The 14,557-nt window shown below is 35.2% G+C and overlaps 1 protein-coding gene across 1 annotated transcript in view; it reads left to right on the top strand.

The window, feature by feature from the left end:
• The window catches only part of DPYD (dihydropyrimidine dehydrogenase), a 916,336-nt gene that overhangs the window by 460,294 nt on the left and 441,485 nt on the right, over positions 1–14,557 (top strand). The window contains exon 13 of the mRNA XM_040232247.1: positions 513–728. Coding sequence (XP_040088181.1) covers positions 513–728 — 216 coding nt within the window. The remainder of the gene's footprint in view (positions 1–512; positions 729–14,557) is intronic.

Raw genomic sequence — 14,557 nt, forward strand, 5'->3', positions numbered from 1 at the left:
GCCAGAATCTGTGCTGCTGTACTGAAAACAGTAAAGGAGAAAAAGCAAGGATGTATTAGGTGGCTTTCCTAAAATCTCATAAATAGAATGAAGTTACTGGAAATTGAATTTAGGTCTCCTGACTTGCTGTTTTTTTTTAACATATTTCTGAGCACTAAAGGTACTTCTACAAATTAAGTACAAAAAGGCCAGGTTAATGGGTTCAGGGAGATAAATTTTGAAATTATTCTTTTGTGTTTGAATCTCAGTATATTTTAAGTATAGTTTTTTATTTATTTAATTGATATTATTTCTGTTAATATTCTCTGTACTGCTTTTGAAATAAGAAAAAAATGATATATGAATTTTATTCTCTGCTAACTGACTTTATTGGCCAGTCTTAATCATTCCAAACAGACCAATGTAATCTATATTAATATTAATGCTGTGCTGAAGTGATTTTTGTAAAAGATTATATGGAGAAATCAGATGTGATTCAAGAATAATTATTGGCTATGTGTCTTTTTTTGCAGTCACAATATGGAACTTCAGTTTCTGCTAAGCCCGAACTCCCCCTGTTTTATACTCCCATTGATCTGGTGGACATTAGTGTGGAAATGGCTGGATTGAAGTTTGCAAATCCTTTTGGTCTTGCCAGTGCAACTCCAACTACCAGTTCGTCAATGATTCGAAGAGCTTTTGAAGCTGGATGGGCCTTTGCTCTGACCAAAACTTTCTCTCTTGATAAGGTAAGAAATTATTTTTGAATTTGTTTTTAAATATCTATCATTTAATTAGGGTATAAGTATTATAATGCAAAGGTTCACCAAGATATAACAATTATTAAACTATTGGGTAAGACCGATTATTACAAATGGGCTAATTTCATTACATTTCTTCTGTCTCTGGATGAGGAATGGGTTAGATTTCTATTTCTCATTTGTCTGTGTGTGTGTTAGTCACTCAGTCATGTCTGACTCTTGAGGATGCGTGGACTGTAGCCTGCCAGGCTCCTCTGTCCCATGGAATTCTCCAGGCAAGATGCTGGAGTGGGTAGCCATTCCTTTCTCTAAGGGATTTTCCCAACCCAGGGATCAAACCCCAGTCTCCTGCATTGCAGACAGACTCTTTATCCTGAACCAACAGGGAATCACTGTGTTTTGTCTAGGAAGTATCAAAAATGTAAATACTACAGAATGTCTATTTCATTTAATAACCACAGACTAACTCTTATTTTGGCATTATTAATTGTTTTGTGATTTCTGAATGTGTGTGAATGAGAACATGTGCCTCAACTCAGTTAGACAATGAATTTGATTTGTACATAATCCTGGAAACCAATTCATGTAAAAATGAATCACTCAGTATAACTTAATTGGTGCCTGGAATAAGATTTTTCTTGAATTTTTAATACAGAAATGTTTCCCCAAATGCATTGACCTGAGTTTAATTTGACATTATGACTGTGTACTCACATTGCAAGTGGACATACTTAGTAGAAAATTAACTACATATTAAAGTTAAGATTAAGTCTTTAAAATATAGAAAGTATATGTGAACATTTTAAAAGTAGGATAATTTATGCGATAGAGGGTTGTATCCTCATATGACTTTGAATTAGAAAAGATCAGCAAAATTTAACATTTTTCTACCTTATATTGATAAAATTTTAGATGATACACCTATTGGTTTATTTAATACTTACTGGTAGTTAGTAATAATTAATGTATAAGAATATGTGAATCTAGTGAGTGAGAAAAGACTATTATTATTTAAATCAGCCTTATCCTTAGGCAAAGAAAATAATAGAGAACAAAAATGCCCCATTAAGCACATTCTCTTCTTTCTCCTCTTACTAGGATCAATAGCTGGCATTATTATGGCTAAAACATCCTGGCTGTCTCATTCTGACAGCTTCACAAGATGCTATGTATAAATGTGATCACGATTATCTAGAAATCCTCAAAAATTAGAAACCTAGTGCATGAAAAAAAACCATAAATATTTTTATATTAAAATAGCTAAAGGAATTGTTTTTAATAAATTGGCTGAATTCTCAGAAATTCTTTGGTTAAATAAAGTGTAAAAATAAACAACATACTGAATTTAGCTTCAGAATATCCTTAATCAGTTGTTTACAGCTTTGTAGAATATTGACATTATATTTGTTTGTATTTCAATTCTTCCTTTAAGAATTACTCAGAAGCTCTAATCCGATGTTTAATCCATTGAGAAAAATTGAATCGCTGATACCATTTAATGATTAGTTATGCTATTGAAAAAATTTTATATGTAAACAAAAATGGCTGGCTAATCAGGAATAAGTAAAGAATTGTAGGAAAAAGGATGTCTGCTTCGAATATGCTGGTTTCTTTGCTTACAAAAATTGAATTCTGATTAATCAGAGACATTTGTCTTTACTCTGTTGGTGACATGCATTTGATTTGTGAAGCTGTCTCTTTCAGTAACCTGAGAGCAGTTGCCTTCATTAAGATCACCAGCAGAAATGAATGTGGAAGCTAACTTCCTTCTAGACCTCCAATTTGAATTTAATCTATCAATTCAGAAGTCTGTGATGATGTTTCAAAAGGAGAGTTATGGACAAATGCAAATTAAATTTGGCACATAAAACATAATGATAGGGGGTTTTAGGAAGCTTTATTTTACTTACTTTGATGATGGGTACAACAAAATATTTGTGCAAAAACTATTTTAAATGCACTCATGCAGATTGTAGTGACATAAATAAGGGTGCCACCTTGGGCTTCTGTAAGTCTATTTTAAAAAATAATTACTTCCCATACATGATTTTGCAACATAGTCAGTTTGTATCATGAAGATATACTTTTTGTTTTGTTTTTTTATATTGTCTCTATTTAATGATTAGATATGTTTCAAATATATTATTGTCCTATGATTTTTGTGCTTTCTTATTGGTGAAATGTTGTAGTATACAACTCATGTTTTTCACAGCCTCCTACTAAAGACATCTATTCAAGTATTGTATGTACTACACATTTGTGTGACATTATAGCATACCAATTTAGATTATCCTCATTATAATTAGTATGCAATTTCAAGAGTCTACTTAAAATGTATTAAAATTCAGAGTCCTGACATTTGAAATTTGGATGCTTTTAATATGACAAAGGTTATTCTATGGAGTTTTGTTATCATATGAAATATTAATATTTCACAATGCAGTTTTGATGAAGTACAATTTGCCAAGCTTGCATATGATAAAGAAATTAAATGCTTACCAAGGGAGTTCAGTAAAAATTAGAGCCCTGTCTGAACATCTGCTGGAAATTTTATTATCCTGTGCTACTGACAGTGTGGGTCCCTCTTTGTTTTTCTAGATTGACAGCTGAATATTACACTGATTTCTGCAGCAAGCATGTTTAGGGGAACTTTGTTTCCCTTTTTTTTTTTTAATTTTTGGAGCATTTGGAGCATGCTTTGATTTTCATCATATATATATATGTATACACACACATATATATATACTCTTGACATTTATAGATGCCAGATTGGGGTCTAATATGCTATAGCAATGATAGATCATTGACTTACAGTGAAATGCCAGTTGATATCTCAGTAAACAGAAATATATTATTCTTTACTGTGCAGTCTGTATAGAAACTGCATGTGCTTTCTTTAGGGAGGCAAATGATCAGTCTTTTAATGTTAAATATAACAAAGACCTGTGTTTGCTTTTGTGTTAAATAATATAAAAGTTGGCTTTTATTAACTATATTCTTTCTTCCCAAATCAGAGTTGCTTAGAGTTTCCCAAAATACCTAGATTGCTTTTCTTGAAGTCCTGTTTATAAAGACAATATTGGAAATATCACTATAAAATGATATTTAAAATATAATTATAAAATTTTAATATAAATATATACTGAGTTCGTTTAAAAAGATAGGAAAGAAATTAATTGGTCAAGCTTAATTAAAGCTAAACTCTCATGACAAACTGATGTAATGCTCTGTTTAACTGGGAATATTAGATATTCTTAATATTTCATATAAAATAACCTCCTTACCTGTGTTTGCATTATACTGATAGAAAATAGATAACATGTTTTGGTTTTGTTAATTGTATTTTATTTATTTCTCTTAGGTAGCAACATATTATATACTTCAAATAAATAATATCTAACTGCAGGGTGTATATATCTTTACTACACAGATAAACTCAGAAGGGTTTACCACTATCCTAAATCAAATTCAAACCTAAGCAGAAGTTCTGTTCATTTATAAGCTATACATATACACACACACACACACACCCCTATATATATATATATTACAGTATACTTGTGATTGATTTTTTAATATCTTGAGTGCATATATTTTATTTTTTAAGTATCAAATAATTAGGTAAATAGATATACAAATAATGAGTTTCTCTCAACATAAAATACTGAAAACTAAAATCTGAAAAATATTTAAGGTTCTTTATTATTTCTTTGGCATCAAAGTATTGATTGTAACTGTTGCCATAAAATAGTCTTATACCACCCAGCACAATGCTTAGTGTAAAGGAAGAGTTTGATAAATATTTCATAAATATTCTTTGGATAAATGAATTAGTAAATGAATACATAGATTTCTTGGCAACAACATATTGAGCTTTTTTTTTCTAGCCATATGAACAGATAGTTAACACAAAAAAATTGATCGTTCTGAGTATTGATCTCAATCAAGGGAGAAAAGGCCAATTTAAAATTTTCATATCCTAGGTTGCTTTTATAGTTTATGTTTATATGTCTAAAAATGAAAATGTCAGTGGAATTTCTAAGTGCACAGACTGCATATTAAGTTTTAGGTTGTTGACTAAGCCTTTAAAAATACAGAGCATTTTTTAGAAAACAGTGTAAGTGTCACACAGTATCAACAAGGGAAATAAAAATTACCTGGCTGAATTATCTAAGCTCATGTGTCAAGAGCCCTGACCAAAAAAAAAATGTAGCCTGTTCTTGAATCCTTTTAGTGACAGAACATGCTAGATCTTTAAGGCAATGCAGCTGGCTATAGCTATAGAAAGATCTAGTTTAGAAATATATTCCATTTATTGTCCCCAAATCAGCCTTCTCACAAGTTGCATCCATGTTTTATAGTTCTGCCCTCGGAGACATCATGACATAAATTAGTCTAACTTATTAACATAAATGAATTGTTGATTTTAAAATATGGTGTTTTTTTTTTTTTTCTTCTTCCAAGTAAACAAATACCCCAGAGAAAGGCTAACAAGTATGGAAATGTAGTGCCATCTAGGGAAGAGAAATTTGACCTGGGCAATTCCAGTCTCTGTTCAAGGTTGCTTCTGTATCACTGTCTTAAACTTATTGTTTGAAATTGGAGGTCGTTGTTATGATTATTATTTTTATACATATTACTACCATTTATTGAGTACTTTAGAATGTATGGACGTGGACATTGCCAAATACTGTTCATAAGTTATTCATTGAATCTTCATAATATCTCTACAAGATAGATAGTAAAGTTTTTTAGATGAAATACAGTTGGACCCTTGAACACCATGGGTGGTAGGAGCACTGACCCCCTACAAAGTTGAAAATCTGCTTATAACTTTATAGTTCAACTCTCTGTATTTGTGGTTCCACATCTACAGATTGGAACAACCATGGGCCCATATAGTACTATAGTACTTAAGTATTGAAAAAAAAAATCTGCAAAGAAGTGGACTGTGTAGTTCAAATTTGCATTGTTCAAGGATCAACTATAATAGTCTGAGAAAGTTAAATAAGGTGCCAAGGCTTTGGAACAATTGCTTTTTCACTCAGTTATGCACACTGGTAGTTTGGTTGAAGGAGCTTCCCAGGTGGCCCAGTGGTAAAGAATCTGCCTGCCAGTGTAAGGGATGCAGGAGACACATATTTGATCCCTGGAGTAGGAAATGGCAACCCATTCCAGTATTCTTGCCTGGGAAATTCCATGGACAGAGGAGCCTGGTGAGCTACAGTCCAAGGGGTTGCAAAGGGTCAGACGTGACTGAGCACATACACATACACATACAGTTTGGCTGAGCTCATATGGGAAGTTCTTCTGCATCACATGATGTCTGCTGGGCTCATTCATGCCTTTGCAGTCAATTGGAGGGATGCCTGGGGACTGGCATGATGCCTCCACTTATGTGTCTAGTTGAAGTTGCTGTAATTGCTGAGATGGCTGGCCCCCATCCATCTCTTCATAATATCTCTTTCCTCTTGGTGTTCTAAGAAGGCAAGAGTGGAAGCTTCAAGGTCCACTGAGACAGAGACCCCAGTCACACACTGTCACTTCCACTGTCCACTCTGGGACAAAACAAGTTACAAGATGCAATATACATGCTGTAGGTAGTGTGTTTATAAAGACAGTTGCAATAATCCTTCCATGCTGCCTGTATGCCCCTTTGTGATTTGATTTTGCTGTTTTTCCCACCATTGAGCAGATAGTATTTACCTATTTCTTGAATGCATGCATGCTAAGTCACTTCAGTTGTGTCCGATTCTTTGCAACACTATGGACTGTAGTCCGCCAGGATCCTCTGTCCATGGGATTCTCCAGGCAAGAATACTGGAATGGGTTGCCATTCCCTTCTCCAGGGGATCTTCCCGACCCAGCGATCGAATCCAGGTCTCCTGCATTGCAGGCAGATAGATTCTTTACCACTAGCACCACCGCGGAAGCCCATTCTACTCCCAAGTAGTGGTTCCCTAATCCATTGTTCCTATCCATGACTGGCCCTACCCTCTGGGCTGTTGATTCTGCCTTCTGAGTTTTGTTTTGTTTTCTTTTATTTAGAAAGGACCAATCATGGCCCATGTCGGCAGTTGAGTAGCCTTTTCAGAATGTTTCTGCCCATAGAAAGTTAGGAATTCTTATTCTTTCCTTTATTTTGAATTATCCATTTTAATCCTAGATCATAGTGATGTCACCAAAAACTCTCTTAAAACCTTTCGAATCATGCCCCAGGGCCACATCCATAATTCCTTGAGACAGACTTCTCTCCATTTTGAATATGTGTTTCTGCTATGACAGCATCCTAGAGATGCTTAGAATCGATATTGTCTACTTGAAAGAATCCACTAGGACTCCTGCAAAATCTTTGTAAGGTTCTAACAAAGTATCATATAGCAAAGCTCTTGATGCCATCCTTACCCTGTGGTCATTTCTTAGTTTGAAAATCTCCTTCCAGGAGAGATAAAGTATAAATAATAGCTTTATTTTCCAACCCAGCAAGTGCTAGTCTCATTTGCTTTACTCTGGCAATCAAATATATCCTTTTTGGCTCTTTTTCTCTATTACAGTACCTTATTATACTTGGGAAGAAACACTCAACCAACACTTAAAGCATTCTGTCTAGAGATATCTTTAGTCAGATCCACAAATGCATTATGTACATTTTCTGTCTTTTGAATTATCACCAGTGACATTCTTGCCAATTGTTCTGTCACTACATAATACAGTCCACTCTTTTCCCAGTCACCAATAACAGTTTTCACACTGCATTCCCAGCTTCCACTAGCATTCTTCCAGACGTTACTAGCAGACTATTCTTGAGTTTTCAAGAGAGGCTTCTGCCTGCCTCTCAATCTGAAATCTGTTGCCACATGTTTTAGCAAGCATTTCTGTCTCATTTATTGCTATACATCAAACTGTCCCATAATTTAGTGGCTTAAAACAACAAATAATCTGCTTTTGATCCTATAATTTGGTAATCTGGTCAAGGCTCAGTTGGGTAAGCTTCTTTTTGCCCCATGTGATATGTTACTTGTTCTCACCAGTGCATCTGTTGTTTGACAGCCTTCTTGGTGGCTGACTGGTCCCTGATGGCTTCATTCATGTTCTTGGGTCCTCAAACGGTGGTTTAAATCTGCTATGCCTTGTTCTGAACCACCATCTATTTGATACAAATCCAGACTCTTATCTGTATATCCTCTCTGGATAAATTCATGTCTAAAAATGAAGGCAGTTTGTCTCCATCAGCATTTGGAATTCATTTGAACAGGTGCACCAAGGGTCTCCCAACCCCTTGCTTCAAGCAAAGTGGCACTTAGGAGTTTATGTCTATTTTGGTTCTTGAGAGGCAGGGCTGGCGGGGGAGAGATGGATTGATTAAAAACCTCTGGGAATCCATTTTCATGAAAAGCCAGTCTTCCTACACCATCCTTCTCCAACCATGCTGTCCTTCCTTCCTGCCCTCTAACATGGGCAGCTCCTCCATTTCTGAGGGCCGTTTTACTTGTGTTTGCTCTGCCTTCACATCTTTATACAACTGCTCTTGCTTCTCTTTCCGTTTTCACATGAAACATTTCCTCAGGGGATTCTTTGCTGACCACTCAAATCTCATTCTGCCTGTCCCACATTTCCTTGGTTGTTCTTTCTTCACTGTGCTTGTCACCATATGAAATTACCATGTTCTTAATCATTTATTTATGTGTCTACTTTCTGTTTTAGCCATTTGAAGTAAGCTTCATAAGAAGAGAGATGTTATCTTTCTTGCTCGCTACTGTATGCCCAGTGCCAAGAACCATGTCTGGCAGATAAGAAGGACGCAATCCATACTTGTTAGATGAATGAATAATTATAGGCTTCTAATTTAAACCACAATTCCACATGACAGCTCTTCAGTGACTTGGAGACAGCTCTCATGTCCTATCCACAAGTCTTGTCTTTTTTCTTTCTAAATAGTCCTGTTTTCCTTCCCATAATAAGGTTTGCACACTTTTCACCATGTCGGTTGTCTGTTCTCCCATGTGGATTTCCAGAATCTTGTTTCAATCCACATTATCTTAATTGAGAGGAAGTTGCCTGCATTTGCACAAATTGCTAGCGCCTATCAACCAGACAAAAATTAGGACTAACACTGTCAGGACTATAAATACTGAAAATAATCTTTAACAGTGTTAAGGGGAATTTCACAAATAAGTTATACAATAATATTTTAGTGCCTAGCTAATTAATTCTCTTTGGATTACAATACAGAAAATCACAATTTACTCTCATAACACCTTTTGGAAGTCTTATGAGCAATGAAGATCTGTGTTTATAAAAGATTATATCAAAACCAATATTTTTTATTATTGCATTTCTAAATTACCTTATCATGAAAATCTGTGAAACAATAAATGAACAATGGTTCACTGCATTATTTTCACTGCTATAGTTCTGGCTTTAAATTTAGTACATAAGTTATTTGTTTTTACTGTATGGTATTGCTTTCCTAATATAGATCTATATATTAAGTAAGGACTTAAAATTATTTAAACACATTCAATATAAACTTTTCATCTGGGAAACTTTCAGTGTGCTAAAACCATCAATGATTTCTGTGTTGTAACAGTGTGATTTTCACATGGTTAGTCAACCCAGGGATCGAACCCAGGCCTCCCTCATTGCAGGCGGATTCTTTACCAGCTGAGCCACAAGGGAAGCCCAAGAACACTGGACTGGGTAGCCTATCCCTTCTCCAGTGGATCTTCCTGACCCAGGAATCGAACCTGGGTCTCCTGCATTGCAGGCAGTTTCTTTACCAACTGAGGTATGAGGGAATTGAAGTGAAGTCACTCAGTCTTGTCTGACTCTTTGTGACCCCATTGGAGAAGGAAATGGCAACCCACTCCAGTACCCTTGCCTGGAAAATCCCGTGGATGGAGCTATGAGGGAAGCCCTTTGTTATTTAGATGAATTATATTCATAAATTTGACTGAATTTACAATTTGTAAAATTGATGCATCCTCGAATTATAAAGAATGCATTTTATTAAAGGCTGCAGTCCACATGTAGTAGTCCTATGAGAGATTTTCATCCAAGTGTTCACTTCAAGACAATTTAGCAAGCTCTCCTCTGATATAAACTTGATTTCTCCAACAACAAAAAAATATTGCATGCTCATTATTGTTTACACTTGCAATGATGAAGCTAAATCTTGCAAGTTAGACCAAAGTTCTAAATGAATAATTTTCAAGCGTGTCTTGTATGCCTGGCTTAGTTTATTCAAGAAAATATATAGATTGTGATGTTTCTAAACAGATTAACACACATACTTCTAATATTAAGCATAAATCTTTCAATTGTAACCTAAGTAGTAATTTTAACCTGGTGCATTATTAAAGTTATTTAAAGTGTTCTCATTCTTTTGTTTTTACTTTCTATTTCACCATTTGGGCTAGCTGACTATGGAGACCAATCAATTTTCCAATATAATTACATCTTTTTTCCACCTTTTTTCCATTTCAGACTGTGATTTTACACTTGTTAATTAGTTAATCATTTTGGTAGAATGGGTAAAGTGAGACTCAAATAGGTTTTTTAATAATATAAATTGACGTGTACAATTTTGATCTGAGTTAGCTGGTAGCAGAACCTAACGTAGTGGAAAATACCTCTTATTCAGTTCCTTTTTTTTTTAAGCAAATGGCATCAAGGTTAATGGAAAATTCTCATAATTATGGCTAATGGAAATTTTCTCAAAGTATAATCCTGCTGTTGGGAAACTGATTTCACGTTCATCCTGTCTCAATCTCAGTTGCAGATTTTAAATTTAACTAGCTGAAAAATATCCATATTCTAGGTGTATTTGAATGATACAGTCTTGGTTAAAGTTAAAATAACTTGAATTCTATAATACCCTCCTTGGATTTGTATTTTCTTTCTTGATTTTTATCAAGAGGCTTGTCATACTACATAAGGATACTCTTTATCCTTCATTTAAGTATGTTAGTTGTTCAGTCATGTCCAGCTCTTTGCAAACCCATGGACTGTAGCCAGCCAGGCTCCTCCATCCATGTAATTTTCCAGTAAAGAATCCTTCATTTAAAACAAAACTTTAAATATAAAAGCCAAGTGGTTACCTCACTTTCAAATTCTTATTAAAAACATGCCTGCATTGGCTATTTTGTTATTTTATAAGAATTTGTTCAGTTTTAAATTGTAGTTGTATTTATGCTTCTTTTTCTTAGGTGATTTGTAATGGGCTTTATATTCAGTATTCACTGCTTCACATTCACCACTATTTCTGAAATAAGGTGTCACTACATGCTTAAGGAAGTAGCTGGTTTTTTAGAGAAACATTCAGTAACACTTTCTCTTTATATATCAGTTACCTTTACTTACCTGACTTCCCCATCTGCTTCTTTCGTTTCAGCTAAGTCCACTGGCCTTTTTATCCTGCTCTGCTTATTCATTTGCATGTTTTTGCACAATATCCCATATGTTTGAAACAATTTATCATTAGTTTCTGCCAAATTCACCCTCTATTAAAGTTAAAATTTATCTAAAATTGTCATAAGTGTCACTTTTAGGTATATGGACTAGACTAGATGTATTCTGAGAGCTGCTGTTAATTGTCTTTATATACACTTTTAAAAAAATCTTATTCACTCAGCATATATTTGTTAGGCACTGGCCATTCATATAGTGTGCCTCTCTGAGTATATGTGTGTGTGTAAATGGTTTTGCTGTAGAAAATTTAAACTCGTTCAGAATATGCACCAAAGATGCAGGACTAAATGTTGACACAAGACAGCAGAGATTCTTAGACTAAAAATGTGACTTCCAAATAAGTATTTTATTTTTTTAAAAAGAAAAATGACTTCACATTTGAGCTGTATCTTTATTCTAGGCAGAAGGAATAGCACATGGTCATCCATGGTCATGAGTGTGCCAAGCATATTTAAATTTCAGCAGCTGAATCTTAAGTGAGATTCAGCATGTTTTGCAAGGTGGTATAAGTAGCTGTGGTGACTATGGAAAAGGCCTGTTGTGCGTGAATTTAAATGTGATTGTATAGATAACAGGGACCTGAAGGAGTTTTAAGCAGAGGAATTGTGTAATTCAGTTTGGAAGTCACTATTAATCATGATGTAGCTTCCATTCACCATTTCAGTGATCACTTCCACTTCCCCTCCCAAACAGACAAAGTCTCTCTTTTCTAATGAATCCATTCTAGTCATGGGGTTTATGTTTCCATTATCTACACTTTAATTTTACCGTTTCTGCTTACAAAGACTTCTTCTCCTATTCTAATATTTAAAGACCAGTGATGATGCAAGTCCTCTGTCACTGTGTTGACCAATGGTTATCTTCTCTACATTCTTTAAACATTTATAAAATTTTACTTAATTGATAAATTGATTTATTAAATAAGATAGAATGGATTCCTTTTTTGTTCCCTTTTTCCTTTCTTAACCGTAAGCCTCTGGAAGGCAGCTCCAAATGAAGGAGTTGGAAAGTACCTACTTATTGACTATTTCCCTAGTCTAATATGTTTTAAATTTAACATAGCATTAAGCATTATTGTGAAGAATAAATTTTTAAATGTCACTGCTTCACAATGGGCTTCCCTTGTGGCTCAGCTGGTGAAGAATCCGCCTGCAATGTGGGAGACGTGGGTTCAATCCCAGGGTTGGGAAGGTCCCCTGGAGAAGGGAAAGGCTGCCCACTCCAGCATTCTGGCCTGGACTATACAGTCCATGAAGTCACAAAGAGCTGGACATGGCTGAGTGATTTTGACTTTCACTTTTCACTTTCACTTCATGATGAATGATTTTATTTTCTTGGATAGATAGAATTTTTATATCTATATTATTCTTCTTTAGGACTCATACTTTTTTAGGCTCACATGGGTTCTACAAAAATTCCTCCAGTCATTAGAGAATACTCTCCCCCATGGTTCTTTTGGGGCTTCCCTGGTGGCTCAGACGATAAAGAATTTGCTGCAGTGTGGGAGACCTGGGTTCAATCCCTGGGTTAGGAAGACCCCCTGGAGAAGAGCATGGCAACCCACTCCAGTATTCTTGCCTGGAGAATCCTCATGGATGGAGGAGCTTGGCAGGTCCCAGTCCATGGGGTCACAGAGAGTCAGACATGACTGAGTGACTAAGCACAGCACAGCAATGGTTCTTTGCATCTTTGGTGATTGCTCACTCCCTGCACAACTCCTGGGAGCCCACTGGGTTCATTAACTTTTCTCTGCTGAGACCTCTTTGCCTCTCTATGTGTCCCTATTGAATAGAGCTTAAGTGGCCTCACACTGCCTTATTTTATAGGGTTCCTAAACTGGTCCATAGTGCCTTTGCCCTGACAAATCCTAGGAGTACGGACTGGTCAAGGTACAGTTGCATCTCCTATAGCTCATCTTTCTGTAGCAGGCAACTCAGGCTTTACCCTTCAGACATATCAAACACAGTCAGGCACCATGCATTGTGCTTTTACCCTTCAAAAGGGAAATAAAATTGCAGGGAACACATATCAAGTGTTGTGAGAGTCTCTTTTTAACTACTCTCTTGGAGTTTGGTATGGCAATGAGACTCAAAATACACCATTAATATCCTCCAAAGAAATAATTTTATAATTTCCAGAATGCTTTTGTATTCTGTTGAAGATGAAGGGTATAAGGAATCCTTAAGCACATTTTTGTCACCTATTTGGAAATTTACTCAATGGGAATTTATTTTTATAATTTATTTCAATTCCCCTTAAAATCTCAACCAAAATTTGTATTTCACACAGTCGTATTACTAAAGCCTGTGCCAAATTTAAATTATGTGAAAATTTTGTGACATTTTATGATATTAATTATGTGAAAATAAATTACAAAAATTTCTTAAATTTTACAAAATTTCTTTCATATTGAGAAGTTTTTCTAGATGCTGTGGTTGTCACTTAATTGATTATTTCTGTTTAACATGGCATCAGAATTGTTTTAGTCCAGATCTTCCACAAAAGAGTTGCTGAGATGGGATTAAATGTGTCAGAAAGTTATTAGGTGAAATACCTATGAGAAAAAATATGAATGAAGGTAGAGAAGACTGGGAGAGCTGTAAAACAGCAATGTAAATCTGGGCCCAAGTGGAGGAGAGGAAGGAAGGGTGAGTGGAAGCATTCTACAGTACCTTGCAGTTAGTCATCTTTCAGCAAAGCGTTTGTTTTCCCTTTTTTATGGCTTTCTAATGAAGCTCAGTTTGAATTAAAAAAAAATAGTAGATGAAAAAATGATTTGTAACATGTGAAACACCATGTCAGTAAGAGGTGTGATTATTATTACCATCTTCAAGCCAAACTAAAACATTAATTGTTATGTAATCATTTATTAAAGCATAGAAAATCACTATAATTTTGCCCATCTCCTTGAAGGAGTTATCTCTACTGGTATTACCCACATCTGAGCCGCCATCAGTTCTCACAGAAATACTATTTCAGTTTCCTACAAGAGCCTGTCTGTTTCTGCTCCTGCCTTTCCTGCATGCCAGCCTGCATACCATAGGCTAAAGGGTCTCCTCCCTACTGTAGTCTAACTGGTTTCCTACCACCTAAGTCACACCATGCCACTCCTTTGCTTAAAATAGTCTAATGGCTTTCATAGCTCTTAACTAAGATCCAAAATTCTTACACAGATCACTTTATCATATAGGTTCTGCCTGTCTCTCAGACCTCATCTCATTCTACTTTTACCAATTAAGCTAATGTACTTATTATGACAAATTTTTTTCTATATTATTTATATTTTCCCATTAGCAATGGTTTTCGTTCTCTTTTTTTTTTTTAATGTAAGGGCCCAAAAGTTCTAG

The sequence above is a fragment of the Oryx dammah genome, unplaced genomic scaffold (assembly GCF_014754425.2).
Source record: "Oryx dammah isolate SB20612 unplaced genomic scaffold, SCBI_Odam_1.1 HiC_scaffold_28, whole genome shotgun sequence".
Taxonomy (NCBI): Eukaryota; Metazoa; Chordata; class Mammalia; order Artiodactyla; family Bovidae; genus Oryx; species Oryx dammah.